The sequence below is a fragment of the Aptenodytes patagonicus genome, chromosome 32, assembly GCF_965638725.1.
Source record: "Aptenodytes patagonicus chromosome 32, bAptPat1.pri.cur, whole genome shotgun sequence".
NCBI lineage: Eukaryota > Metazoa > Chordata > Aves > Sphenisciformes > Spheniscidae > Aptenodytes > Aptenodytes patagonicus.
This window is the reverse complement of record NC_134980.1, coordinates 122,947-137,274: the sequence shown is the minus strand read 5'-3', so window position 1 is coordinate 137,274 and position 14,328 is coordinate 122,947. Positions and strand designations below refer to the sequence as shown.

General features: G+C 71.3%; 2 protein-coding genes across 2 annotated transcripts; both read left to right on the top strand.

Moving 5' to 3' along the window:
- Nucleotides 1-269: 269 nt before the first annotated feature.
- On the top strand, nt 270-800 carry ERCC2 (ERCC excision repair 2, TFIIH core complex helicase subunit; the record flags this gene model as incomplete). Its single annotated transcript, XM_076360929.1, is given in 3 exon segments — nt 270-339; nt 550-650; nt 737-800. Coding segments are annotated over 2 exon segments (142 nt in total), but the record flags the coding sequence as incomplete, so codon positions are not given.
- A 6,206-nt stretch (nt 801-7,006) lies between these two features.
- On the top strand, nt 7,007-14,290 carry CKM (creatine kinase, M-type). The gene is given in 16 exon segments (XM_076360905.1): nt 7,007-7,093; nt 8,324-8,435; nt 8,437-8,524; nt 9,370-9,428; nt 9,430-9,525; nt 9,966-9,999; nt 10,002-10,097; nt 10,635-10,772; nt 10,775-10,811; nt 11,505-11,628; nt 12,076-12,169; nt 12,172-12,264; nt 14,055-14,092; nt 14,094-14,177; nt 14,179-14,207; nt 14,209-14,290. Coding segments are annotated over 15 exon segments (1,197 nt in total). The 5' UTR covers nt 7,007-7,093; nt 8,324-8,330.
- Nucleotides 14,291-14,328: the final 38 nt, after the last annotated feature.

Below are 14,328 nucleotides of genomic sequence, written 5' to 3'. Positions count from 1 at the left end.
GGGTATCTGGGGGGGGGGGACACACGGGGGGTATCTGGGGGGGGATGGACACGGGGGGTATCTGGGGGGGATGGACACGGGGGGTATCTGGGGGGGGGACATGGGGGGTATCTGGGGGGGATGGACACGGGGGGTATCTGGGGGGGGGGACATGGGGGGTATCTGGGGGGGGATGGACACGGGGGGTATCTGGGGGGGGGGACAGGGACGCTGGGGGGATTTGGGGCGCAGTGGCAGTGTCACCCAGGGGTGTGTGTGTCCCCCCCCAGCTGCATGGACGCCTCCATCGCCATCAAACCCGTCTTCGAGCGCTTCCAGTCGGTCATCATCACGTCAGGGGTGAGCCCCCGTGTCCCCCCCGTGTGCCCTGTGTCCCTCGTGTGTCCCCCCCGCCCCCCCTACCATGTCCCCTGCGTCCCCCTGTATCCCCATGTCCCCGTGTCCCTCTTTCCCATGCCCCCCCCCCCCATGTCCCCAGTCTGTCCCCCACATCCCCTCCAGGGCCCATCGGGGTGACCCCGTCCCCACGTCCCCTCTGTTCCCCCTTAGACTCTCTCCCCGCTGGACATTTACCCCAAAATCCTGGATTCCGCCCCGTCACCATGGCGACCTTCACCATGACACTGGCCCGGACCTGCCTGTGCCCCATGGTGAGTGGGGAGTGCTGGGGGGACCCGGTACCGCAGCTGGTGGGGGTCAGGGACCCCCATGTCACCGGCGTCCCCGTCCCTCGCAGATCGTGGGTCGTGGCAACGACCAGGTGGCCATCAGCTCCAAGTTTGAGACACGCGAGGACATCGGTAGGGGACGGGGACGGAGGGAGGGGACAGGGAGGGGGTTATGGGGCTGGGGGGGAGAGGGAGGGGGACAGGGGGATGTAGGGCTGGGGGGGATGGAGAGACAGGGTTATGGGGCTTGGGGAGGGGGACAGGGAGGGGGTTATGGGGCTTAGGGAGGGGGTTATGGGGAGGGGGTTATGGGGCTGGGGGGGACAGGGAGGGGGACAGGGGGATGTAGGGCTGGGGGGGATGGAGAGACAGGGTTATGGGGCTTGGGGAGGGGGACAGGGAGGGGGTTATGGGGCTTGGGGAGGGGGATGGGGAGGGGGTTATGGGGCTTAGGGAGGGGGGTTATGGGGAGGGGGTTATGGGGCTGGGGGGGACAGGGAGGGGGACAGGGAGGGGGTTATGGGGCTTGGGGAGGGGACAGGGAGGGGGACAGGGAGGGGGTTATGGGGCTGGGGGGACAGGGAGGGGGACAGGGGGATGTAGGGCTGGGGGGGACGGAGAGACAGGGTTATGGGGCTTGGGGAGGGGGACAGGGAGGGGGTTATGGGGCTGGGGGGGACAGGGATGGGGACAGGGAGGGGGTTATGGGGCTTGGGGAGGGGGACAGGGAGGGGGACAGGGAGGGGGTTATGGGGCTTGGGGAGGGGGACAGGGAGGGGGTTATGGGGCTTGGGGAGGGGACAGGGAGGGGGACAGGGAGCGGGTTATGGGGCTTGGGGAGGGGACAGGGAGGGGGACAGGGAGGGGGTTATGGGGCTTGGGGAGGGGACAGGGAGGGGGACAGGGAGGGGGTTATGGGGCTGGGGGGGACAGGGATGGGGACAGGGAGGGGGTTATGGGGCTTGGGGAGGGGGACAGGGAGGGGGTTATGGGGCTTGGGGAGGGGGACAGGGAGGGGGACAGGGAGGGGGTTATGGGGCTGAGAGGGACAAGGTCAGGGACGGGGGTATAGGGCTGGAGGGACCAGGTTTGGGGCCAGGACTCGGGTAGGGGAACCCGGGGCAGGGCAGAAATGGGGCCGGGGGAGATGTCGGGCCAGGGATGACAGGGAGATTCGGGGTCCGGAGGGGACTTTGAGGGGCCGGGGGCGCCCCGCGGTGACCGCCCCCACCCCAGCCGTCATCCGCAACTACGGGAACCTGCTGCTGGAGCTGTCGGCCGTGGTCCCCGATGGCATCGTCGCCTTCTTCACCAGCTACCAGTACATGGAGAACATCGTGGCCTCCTGGTACGAGCAGGTACGTCCCCGCCTGTCCCCCAGGGCATCCCCCAGCCCCCCACGGTGTCCCCGCGGTGTCCCCTTGGGTCCCCTGACCCCTGACCCCCCCCCCCCCCCCACAACCCGTGGCAGGGCATCTTGGAGAACATCCAGCGGAACAAGCTCATCTTCATCGAGACGCAGGACGGGGCCGAGACCAGCATGGCCCTGGAGAAGTACCAGGAGGTGGGTGGCAGCGCCCTGGGGTGTCACCGTCACCGGTGCCACCCCTCCCGGTGACGTGGCGGCTGTTCGCAGGCCTGCGAGAACGGCCGGGGCGCCATCCTGCTCTCCGTGGCTCGCGGCAAAGTGTCGGAGGGCATCGATTTCGGTGAGAGCCCGCCCCGCTCGGGGACGCGGTGGCGGGGGGATGCAGTGGCGGGTGCCAGAGCACCCTGAGCACCCCCATTTCACCCCCCCCACCCACCCACCCAGTGCACCACTACGGCAGAGCCGTCGTCATGTTCGGCGTGCCCTACGTCTACACCCAGAGCCGCATCCTGAAGGTGAGCGGGGACCCCAGGGGATAAACCACGACAGCCGGGCACCCCGGGGGCACCCCATGGCACAGCCGGGCGCCCCGAGGGACACCGCGGGCACTTTGGGGACACGGTGAGGTGCCCCAGGGCTATAGTGGGGGCATCCATGGGGCACAGCCAGGCGCCCTGGGGACACAGCGGGGCACCCATGGGCCACAGCGGGGCACCCATAGGGTACAGTGGGCACCCTGGGGACACCGTGGGGCACCCATAGGGTACAGTGGGCACCCTGGGGACACCGTGGGGCACCCATGGGCCACAGCGGGGCACCCATAGGGTACAGTGGGCACCCTGGAGACACCGTGGGGCACCCATAGGGTACAGTGGGCACCCTGGGGACACCGTGGGGCACCCATGGGCCACAGCGGGGCACCCATAGGGTACAGTGGGCACCCATGGGCCACAGTGGGGCACCCATAGGGTACAGTGGGCACCCTGGGGACACAGTGGGGCACCCATGGGCCACAGCGGGGCACCCATAGGGTACAGTGGGCACCCTGGGGACACCGTGGGGCACCCATAGGGTACAGTGGGCACCCTGGGGACACAGTGGGGCACCCATGGGGCCACAGCGGGGCACCCATAGGGTACAGTGGGCACCCTGGGGACACAGTGGGGCACCCATGGGCCACAGTGGGGCACCCATAGGGTACAGTGGGCACCCTGGGACACAGTGGGGCACCCATGGGCCACAGCAGGGCACCCATAGGGTACAGTGGGCACCCTGGGGACACCGTGGGGCACCCATAGGGTACAGCGGAGCACCCACGGGGTACAGCTGAGCACCCTGGGGCCACGTTGTGGCACCCCACGGCTACAGTGTGACGCCCCAGGGCTGCCCCGGAGCTCCCTGGGGACCAGCGGGGCACCCCACGGCCAGGACGGGACACCCGTGGGGCACCCAGCATGTCCGTGCCCGCCCCCCCCCCCCAGGCCCGGCTGGAATACCTCCGGGACCAGTTCCAGATCCGGGAGAACGATTTCCTCACCTTCGACGCCATGCGCCACGCCGCCCAGTGCGGTCGGCCGGGCCCTGCGCGGCAAAACCGACTACGGCCTCATGGTCTTCGCCGACAAGGTGGGTACCGGGATGGGGGGAGATGGGTTTGGGGGGGGGGGGGGCGGGCTGTGGGACTCCCCCCCGGCTTCCACCCCATGTCTCCCCCACAGCGCTTCGCCCGGGCGGACAAGCGGGGAAGCTGCCGCGGTGGATCCAGGAGCACATCACCGACGCCAACCTCAACCTGACGGTGGACGAGGCGGTGCAGGTGGCCAAATTCTTCCTGCGCCAGATGGCTCAGCCCTTCCACCAGGTAAAGGAGCCCCCCCCGCGGTCCCCCCCCGGCGCTGGAGGGGCTGGGCAGGGTGGGGGACGCCCGGCTCACCCCCTCCCGACGCAGGAGGACCAGCTGGGGCTGTCCCTGCTGACGCTGGAGCAGCTGCAGTCGGAGGAGGTTCTGCAGCGGATCGAGCAGATCGCTCAGCAGGTGTGAGCCGGCCGGGGGGGGGTTGGGCACGGGGTGACACCCCCCCACCCCCCCCCCCCCCGTGTGCTTGGCTGGGACCCCAAGCCCCCTGATACGCTCGAAGCGGGAGCCAGAGCCCCGCCGTGTGCTCAGGGTGGGACCCGGATCCCTCCGTGTGCTTGGGGTGGGACCTGGAGCCCCCCAACACGCTCGGAGCGGGACCTGCGTCCCTCCACGTGCTCAAGGTGGGATCTAGATCCCCCCCCCCCCACGTGCTCAGGGTGGGACCTGGAGCCCCCCCCCATTCTCGGGGCAGGAACTAGATCCCCCCTGACGCGCTCGGAGCAGGAACCAGATCCCCTTCGCGTGCTCGGAGCAGGACCTGATCCCCCTCTACGTGCTCGAGCCGGACCTGGATCCCCCCCAACTCACCTGGAGCGGGATCGGGGTCCCCCGTACGTGCGTGCTGGGAGCAGGATCCAGCCCCCCCCCCCCCCCCCCCCCCAACACGTGCTCAGAGCAGGACTTGGAGCCGCCCAACACGCTCGGAGCAGGACCTGGATCCCCCACCACACCCGGCACCCTGTGGGGCCCCCGCCGGGCGCTGCCCCCCGACCCCCGGCCGTGCAGGGACACCTCGAGACACCTTTTTTTGTACGCCCCCCCCCCCCCCCCAATAAAGCAGGATCCCCCCCCCCCCAGCTCGGCCACCCCTGCATCGCTGCACCCCCTTGTTTGCGGGCTGCTGCGCCCGGGGACCCCCACATTACCCTGCCCCGGGGACCCCCAACTTACCCTGCCGGGGGGGGGGGGGGGGGGCACGGTCACTGGGCTTGGGGAGGGGTTCAGGAGCAGTGACATGGCCCCCCCTCCTGGCTCCCATGTCTTGGGGACCCCCCCCCCCCCGCCATCCCCAGGGCTGGGGGACACACCGTGGCCAAGGTCACCCCCTCCCCAGTGCCCACGTATTTGGGGTCGCCCGCTGCTTGGCATCACAGGGTCACCCCATGCGCGGGGTCACCCCTGTCCCCCAGCACCCCATCCCCAGGGTCACCCCATCCCCAGGGTCACCCCATCCCCAGGGTCCCACAGACCATGGGCTCCCCCCCAGACTCTAGGGCACCCCAAAGGTATGGGGTCTCCCTGGATCTGTGGAGCGCCCCATGGGCGTGGGGCACCCCCAGAGCTATAGGGGGGCCCCCAGGCCCCTCCATGCCCCCCAGGGTGCCGATGTTGGGGTGCAGCAGGGTCCTCTGCTGCTGGAGTCCCCCAGCACCTTGGGGGGCTCAGGGTGCCCCGGACCCGCAGGGGAGCCCCACCCCCCACTCCCCCTGGCTCTGTGCCTCAGTTTCCCCACAGGTGTTTTGGGGGGGGGGGAGGCAGTGAAGGGCTCCGGTGGCAGCCCCCACCACACCCATGGGTGCCACCCTGGCGTCCCTGCCGCCTGTCCCGTGCCCCCCGCTGGGGTCCCCCAGCGCTGACACCGGATCCGGCCGGGTAACCAGATCCAGCCTAAAAATACCGGGTGTCGGGATGGGAGGGGGGGGCCCGGCTTGAATTGCCCTGATCCAGCGGATCCGCCCGGGTCACCCACCCCTGGGTGCCCTCCACCCTGACCCCCACGCCGGGAGGGGGGCCGGGGGACAGCCAGGCCACCTCGGAGTGGGGATGGGGGCACGGGGCAGGGGGGGGGGGGCACCCCACCCCGGCCAGGTCCCGGCAGCGATTTGGGGGTGGTGGGTGCTGGGTGCCTCCACCCCGGGCCGGGGCCCCCCCCCCCCGCTGCTCCTGCCCCCCATCCCTCTGCCGTGCCCCTGCCTGGCTCTGCCCGCCCGCCCCCCCCCCCCCCCCAGTTGCAGCCGGGCCCTGACCGGGCAACCAGCGGGAGGGTAACCGAAGCCAGGGCGGGTGCTGCGGGTCAAGGTCGGCCAAGGCCGGTGCGCCCGCCGCCGCGGCACCCGCAGCGCCCACCCACCAGCACCCACTGCAGCCGTGGGGCCGCGCGGGGCGCTGGGTGGGCCCAAGGGTGGGTGCAGGGTGCTGCTCTGCGGCCCTCTGGGTGCAGCGTGCAACGTGCAGCGGGCAGCACGCGGCGTGAAGCATGCAACGGGCAGCGGGCAGCACGCAGCGGGCAGCATGCAGCGTGAAGCATGCAACGGGCAGCGGGCAGCACACAGCGGGCAGCACGCAGCGTGAAGCATGCAACATGCAGGGCAGCACGCAGCGTGAAGCGTGCAGCATGCAGCGAGCAGCGGGCAGCTGGCAGCATGGAAGCATGCAACATGCAGCGTGAAGCATGAAGCATGCAACGTGCAGCATGCAATGGGCAGCACGCAGCGTGAAGCATGCAGCATGCAGCGGGCAGCGGGCAGCAGGCCGCACGCAGCGTGAAGCATGCAGCGGGCAGCGGGCAGCATGAAGCATGCAGCGGGCAAGGTGCAGCGTGTGACGGGGGGGTGGCCCTGTGAGGGGGCGCGGTGCAGCGCGGGGGGGGGGGGGGGGGGTGCACAGAGGGGGTGCAAGGGGCCCCGGGCAGCACGCGGGGCCGTGCAGAACAGGGGGTGCGCCCTGCAATGCAAAACGGGGGTGCCCGGTGCAGGGGGTAAGGGGGGTGCCGGTGTACCGGGGGTGCCGGTGTACCGGGGGTGCCGGGGTAAGGGGGTGCCGGTGTACCGGGGGGTGCCGGGGTAAGGGGGTGCCGGGGTACCGGGGGGTGCCAGTGTACCGGGGGGTGCCGGCAGCCCAGCGCACCCCTCTCCGCGGCTGCGGGGGCGGCAGGTGCCGGGCCGAGCGCCCACCGGACACCCGACACCGAGGGGGCAGCTCCGGGGAGGGGGGGGGGGGGGGGGCCGGAGGGTCTCCCCGTCCCCGGGGGCGGCTCCGGCAGGGCCCGGCCCCCGCCCCGGTTCGGAGCCCCCCCCCGGTGCCCCCAGAGCCGGGCGGGGCCGGGGGGGGGGATAAAAGCCGGTGCGGGCTCCGCTCCCCGCCGCCTGCTCCGCCTGTACCGGCCCGACCCGACCCGCTCCGCCCGCGCCGCTCAAGGTAACCCCGGCCCTGCCGGGACCCACCGGGAACCCCACCGCGATGGACCCCACCGGGGACCGACCCAGCCGGGATGGGCTCCCCCGGGACCGCCCGGAGAGGGACCGGACCCTCCCGGTGACACCGGGGCCAAACTGGGACCGGACCCTCCGGGACCGCGACCGGACCGGAGCCCCCCGGTGCCACCGGGACCCCCCCTGGTACCACCCGAACCGGGACCTCCCCGGTAGCACCGGGCCCAGGCCGGACTCCTCGGTCCCCGGAGCGGGTCGGTCCCTGTGTGTGGTCCCCGTCCCCCCCCCCCGGTCATCGGGTCCCTCCGGGCTATAAATAGCCCCGGCCCCGGCCCGGCCAAACATGGCCCGGCCCGGGCTGGCCACGCCCCGCCCAGGCCACGCCCCGCCACACCCACTTCTGTCCCGGCCCACGGGACACGCCCGCTATAGCCACGCCCTCAGGAATACGCCCCCCCCTCGGGGGGGGCGGGCTCGGTAGAGACTCCCGGGTCCTAGTGTCCCCTGTCCCCCGTGTCCCCCGTGTCCCCGTGTCCCCATGGCCGGGCCGTGCCCCACGCCGTGCCCCACGTCCCGTGCCCCACGTCCCGTGCCCCACGTCCCGGGCCGTGCCCCATGCGATGGTGTACCCCACGCCCAGTGCCCAGGCTGACCTGGTGGCCTTGCCGTGCCCCACGTCCCGTGCCATGCTCCGTGCTGTGCCCCGTGCCCGGTGCCACGCTGTGCCCCACGCCACGCTGTGCCCCACGCCACACCACGCCCCATACTGTGCTCCACGCCCGGTGCCCTTGGCTGACCTGGTGGCCGTGCCGGGCTGTGCCCCACGCCCAGTGCCACGCCGTGCCATACCCCATGTCCCGTGCCGTGCCCCATGCCGTGCCCAGTGCCGTGCTGTGCCCCATCCTGTGCCGTGCCCCATGACCAGTGCCGTGCTGTGCCCGAGGCCGTGCCTAGTGCCACGCCATGCCCCGCGCCCAGTGCCACGCCGTGCCATACCCCATGTCCCGTGCCCCATGCCGTGCCCAGTGCTGTGCCGTGCCCCATCCTGTGCCGTTCCCCATGCCGTGCCCAGTGCCGTGCTGTGCCCGAGGCCGTGCCTAGTGCCACGCCATGCCCCGCGCCATACCATGCCCCATGCCCGGTGCCACGCCATGCCTTGCCCCATACCGTGCCCCACGCCGTGCCACCCCGGTGCCCACCCCCCCTCTCCCTGCAGCCCCGCCATGCCGTTCAGCAACACCCACAACAAGCACAAGCTGAAGTTCTCGGCGGAGGAGGAGTTCCCCGACCTCTCCCAGCACAACAACCACATGGCCAAGGTCCTCACCCCCGCCCCTCTACCAGCGCCTGCGCGAGAAGGAGACCCCCAGCGGCTTCACCCTCGATGATGTCATCCAGACCGGCGTCGACAACCCCGGTGGGTGACGGCACAGGGTCCCCACTCTGCCCACAGGGTCCTCCGGGCTGGTTACAGGGGACGTGGTGTCTTCTGGGTCACCCCCAGTGGCAGAGCCCCGTCCCCGGTGCCATACTGGGTGCCAGTGCCCTGTCCCCCACCCCCGTGCCATACTGGGTGCCCAGTGCCATGTTCAGTGCCAGAGCCCTGTCCCCAGTGCCAGTGCCCTGTCCCCAGTGCCATACTGGGTGCCCAGAACCCTGTCCCATGCCAGAACCCTGTCCCCTGTACCATACTGAGAGATGGTGCCCTGTCCCCAGTGCCATACTGGGTGCCCAGAACCCTGTCCCATGCCAGAACCCTGTCCCCAGTGCCAGTGCCCTGTCCCCAGTGCCATACCCAGTGCCAGAACCCTGTCCCCAGTGCCAGTGCCCTGTCCCCAGTGCCATACCCAGTGCCAGAACCCTGTCCCCAGTGCCAGTGCCCTGTCCCCAGTGCCATACCCAGTGCCAGAACCCTGTCCCCAGTGCCAGTGCCCTGTCCCCAGTGCCATACCCAGTGCCAGAACCCTGTCCCCAGTGCCAGTGCCCTGTCCCCAGTGCCATACCCAGTGCCAGAACCCTGTCCCCAGTGCCATGCCCTGCCCCGGTGCCATGCCCTGTGCCCGGTGCCGTGCCCCCGGTGCCATCCTGGGTGCTGATGCCCTGTCCCCTATGCCCTGTCCCCAGTGCCAGTGCCCTGCCCCAGTGCCATAACCATTCCCGACGCCCTGTCCCCGGTGTCATGTGCGGTGCCGTGCCCTGCCCTGGTGCCGTGCCCCGTGCCCGGTGCCATGCCAGCTGCCCCCTGACACCACCCGCCCCCAGGCCACCCCTTCATCATGACGGTGGGCTGCGTGGCCGGGGACGAGGAGTCCTACGAGGTTCTTCAAGGAGCTCTTCGACCCCGTGATCCAGGACCGCCACGGCGGCTACAAACCCACCGACAAGCACCGCACCGACCTCAACCACGAGAACCTCAAGGTCCCGAATGCCTGGGTTCCCCGGGGGGGCGGGGGGGGGGTGGCCGGACGCCTGGGTCCCTTCTGGGCCATGGGGAAAAGGGGACATGGGTCCCAGTGTGGGGGGGCGGGGTGGGGGGGTGGGGATGGGTGTCTTGGGGTGCCCAAGATGCCTGGGTCCCTCTTGAGCTGGGGGAAGGGGGGTGGGGTGGGGGGGGTGGGGGTGTGTCTCAGCTCCTGGACACCTGGGTCCCTCCTGGGCCAAGGGGACAAAGGGACATGGGTCCCTCCTGGGGTGGTGAGATGGGTGATGGGGGAAATTGGGGTGCCTGGGTCCCTCTTGAGCTGGGGGGGGGGGGGAGGGGGTGGGGGTGGGGGGTGGGGATGGTGGGGGAGGGCGGGGGGGGGGGGGGGGGTGTCGCAGGCTCCCTGACGCCTGGGTGCCGCTGACGTTTCGGGCAGGGCGGGGGTGACCTGGACCCCAAGTACGTGCTGAGCAGCGGGTGCGCACGGGGCGCAGCATCAAGGGCTACTCCCTGCCCCCCCACTGCAGCCGGGGGGAGCGCCGCGCCATCGAGAAGCTGTCCGTCAACGGTGAGGGGGCGTGACCTGTTGGGGCGTGGCCCCGGGCGTGGCTTGCAGCAGGGGGCGTGGCTTGCCGCAGGGGATTGGGCTTGCCTGCTCAGCCTGGGGGGGGGGGGGGGGCTGGTGCGCTGCACGTGGGCGGGGACGGCTTGGGGGCGTGTCTCGGGGTGTGCCCGAGGGGCGTGGCCTGTGGATACAGGGCGTGGCAAGGCCCAGCATGGCTTGGGTGTGGCTGTTGGGTGTGGCATGTACCTGTGGCCAACGCCCATGTGAGTGTGGAGTTGGGGGGGGGGGTGGGGTGGGGCGCGGTGTGTGGGCGTGGCCGAGATCTGGAGTGGAGGTGGGCGTGGCACGAGTGTGTGGGCGTGGCACGAGTGTGTGGGCGTGGCCTGCGTGTGGGCGGGGCAAAGGGCTGTGGCCGTGGCCTGGCACGTGTGGCGGGCAGCAGGTGTCGCGGGCGCGGCTGGCGGGCACGGTCTGACGGCGGGTGGGCGTGGCCTGCGAGTGTGTGGGCGTGCCCGTGCCCTGACCCCGCCCCTCCCGCAGCCCTGAACAGCTTGGAGGGGGAGTTCAAGGGCCGGTACTACCCGCTGAAGGCCATGACGGAGCAGGAGCAGCAGCAGCTCATCGACGACCACTTCCTCTTCGACAAGCCGGTCTCGCCCCTGCTGCTGGCCTCGGGCATGGCCGCGACTGGCCCGACGGCCGCGGCACTGGTGGGGCGTCCTGGGGGGGGGAGGGGGGCACCCAGGGAGCAGGGTCCCACCTGGGGTGATGCTGGGGGCACCCACGTGCTGGGGACCCCAGCTGGAGGGTGCAAGGGGCACCCAGGGAGCAGGGTCCCACCTGGGGTGATGCTGGGGGCACCCACGTGCTGGGGAACCCACCTGGGAGGGGTGTAAGGGGCACCCAGGAGCAGGGTCCCAACCCAGGGGGATGCTGGGGTACCCACGTGCTGGGGACCCCAGCTGGGAGGGGTGCAAGGGGCACCCAGGGAGCAGGGTCCCACCCGGCGGGATGCTGGGGGCACCCACGTGCGGGGACCCCACCTGGGAGGGGTGCAAAGGGGCACCCACAGATCACGGTCCCACCTGGGGGCACCCAAGTGTTGGGGACCCCACCTGGGAGGGGTGCAAGGGGCACCCACAGATCACGGTCCCACCTGGGGGGCACCCAAGTGTTGGGGGGGTCCCACCTGGGGGGGTAGTTAGGGGCCACCCAGTCCCCTGAGTCCCACTGGGGGCGGGGGTGTGCAGGGGGCACCCACATATTTGAGTCCCCACCCTGGGGGGGGGGGGACATGTAGGGGCCACCCAGATGAATCTGGGGGTGCCTGGACACCTGGGTCCCGGGCCACCGCTGAGGGGGGGTGTGTGTGTGTGTGGGGGGGGTGTGTTTGTGTGTCCGTCCCCACAGGCACAATGACAACAAGACCTTCCTGGTGTGGGTGAACGAGGAGGACCACCTCCGCGTCATCTCCATGGAGAAGGGGGGGAACATGAAGGAGGTGTTCAGGCGCTTCTGTGTCGGCCTCAAGAAGGTGGGTCAGAGCCCGGGGGGGGGGGACGGGGACGGGGACGTAGTGGGATGTGGGGGGGCCTGGGGGGGATGTGGGAGATATGGGGGGGCATGGAGAGTCTTGGGGACGTGGAAGGTCTTGGGGACACGAGGGGCTTGGGGGGGGGGGGGGGACATGGGGGACACAGAGGGGCTTGGGGGCACGGGAGCTTTGGGGACACAGGAGGACATGGGGGTGATACAAGGGACATGGAGGGTCTTGGGGACACGGGCACAATGGGGACATGGGGTCAGGGGGTACAGGGGGACATTAGGGGCACGGTGGGGACGTGGGGATGAGGGGACGTTTTGGGCACAGGGGACACTGGGGGCCACGGGGTGTCCTGGGAGGGCGGCGGCAGTGGTGCCCCAGGCTGGGAGTCAGGACGGTGGCGGATGGGGACCCAGTCCCACGTGTCCCCTCACCCAGATCGAGGAGATCTTCAAGAAGGCGGGCCACCCCTTCATGTGGACGGAGCACCTGGGCTACATCCTGACCTGTCCTTCCAACCTGGGGACGGGGCTGGGGGGGGCGTCCACGTCCGCCTGCCCAAGCTCAGCCAGCACCCCAAGTTCGAGGAGATCCTCAAGCGCCTCCGCCTCCAGAAGCGCGGCACAGGTGGGTGCGGGGAGCAGGGGACGTGGGGACAGGGGGCACAGGTGGGTGTGGGGAGCAGGGGACGTGGGGACAGGGGGCACAAGTGGGTGCGGGGAGCAGGGGACGTGGGGACAGGGGGCACAGGTGGGTGTGGGACGTGGGGCCAGGGGGCACAGGTGGGTGCGGGGAGCAGGGGACGTGGGACAGGGGGCACAGGTGGGTGTGGGGACGTGGGGCCAGGGGGCACAGGTGGGTGTGGGGAGCAGGGGAAGTGGGGCCAGGGGGCACAGGTGGGTGCGGGGAGCAGGGGACGTGGGGACAGGGGGCACAGGTGGGTGTGGGGACGTGGGGCCAGGGGCACAGGTGGGTGCGGGGAGCAGGGGACGTGGGGACAGGGGGCACAGGTGGGTGCGGGGACGTGGGGACAGGGGGCACAGGTGGGTGCGGGGAGCAGGGGATGTGGGGCCAGGGGGCACAGGTGGGTGCGGGGAGCAGGGGACAGGGGGCACAGGTGGGTGCGGGGAGCAGGGGATGTGGGGCCAGGGGGCACAGGTGGGTGCGGGGAGCAGGGGACAGGGGGCACAGGTGGGTGTGGGGACGTGGGGCCAGGGGGCACAGGTGGGTGTGGGGAGCAGGGACGTGGGGACAGGGGGCACAGGTGGGTGCGGGGAGCAGGGGACAGGGGGCACAGGTGGGTGTGGGGAGCAGGGGACGTGGGGCCAGGGGGCACAGGTGGGTGCGGGGACGTGGGGACAGGGGGCACAGGTGGGTGCGGGAGCAGGGGACGTGGGGACAGGGGGCGCAGCGTGGGTGCGGGGAGCAGGGGACGTGGGGACAGGGGGCACAGGTGGGTGCGGGGAGCAGGGGACGTGGGGACAGGGGGCACAGGTGGGTGCGGGGGAGCAGGGGATGTGGGGACAGGGGCACAGGTGGGTGTGGGGACGTGGGGACAGGGGGCACAGGTGGGTGCGGGGAGCAGGGGACGTGGGGACAGGGGGCACAGGTGGGTGCGGGGAGCAGGGGACGTGGTGGACAGGGGGCGCAGGTGGGGTGCGGGGAGCAGGGGACGTGGGGACAGGGGGCACAGGTGGGTGCGGGGAGCAGGGGGACGTGGGGACAGGGGGCACAGGTGGGTGCGGGGACGTGGGGACAGGGGGCACAGGTGGGTGCGGGGAGCAGGGGATGTGGGGACAGGGGGCACAGGTGGGTGTGGGGACGTGGGGACAGGGGGCACAGGTGGGTGCGGGAGCAGGGGACGTGGGGACAGGGGGCACAGGTGGGTGCGGGGACGTGGGGACAGGGGGCACAGGTGGGTGCAGGGAGCAGGGGACGTGGGCACAGGGGGCACAGGGTGGGTGTGGGGATGGGGGACAGGGAAGAGGGGGCACAGGTGGGTGCAGGGACGTGGGGACAGGGGGCACAGGTGGGTGTGGGGATGTGGGACAGGGAAGAGGGGGCACACGGTGGGTGCAGGGACGTGGGGACAGGGGGGCACCAGGTTGGCACAAGGATGAGGGGGACATGGGACACGGGGGCACCGGCGGGCACGGGGACGCAGAGATGAGGGGACACGACATGAGGGGGTGGAATTTGGGGCACAAATGGCCACAGGGACACGGGGGACGCAGCATGCGGGTGGGCGTGGGGACGTGGGTGCAAGAAGGGTTCCGTGGGGTGCACGGTGGGTTCCGTGGGGTGCCCGGCGGGGGACCTTGGGGTGCCTGGCGGGGGACGTGGGTGCCCGGCGGGGGACGTGGGGTGCACGGCGGGGACATGGGGTGCTGACAGTCCCGTCCCCCCCCCCCCCCCAGGCGGGGTGGACACGGCGGCCGTGGGCGCCGTCTTCGACCATCTCCAACGCCGACCGCCTGGGCTTCTCGGAGGTGGAGCAAGTGCAGATGGTGGTGGACGGGGTGAAGCTGATGGTGGAGATGGGAGAAGAAGCTGGAGCAGAACAGCCCATTGCGACATGATCCCCGCCCAAAAAATAGGGGGCACCCCCCCACCACCACCACCACCCCCCCCCCCCCCAAGACGGCCTCAATAAACGCTGCTGGTCCCAGCCTGCGGTCCCAGGCGTCTGGG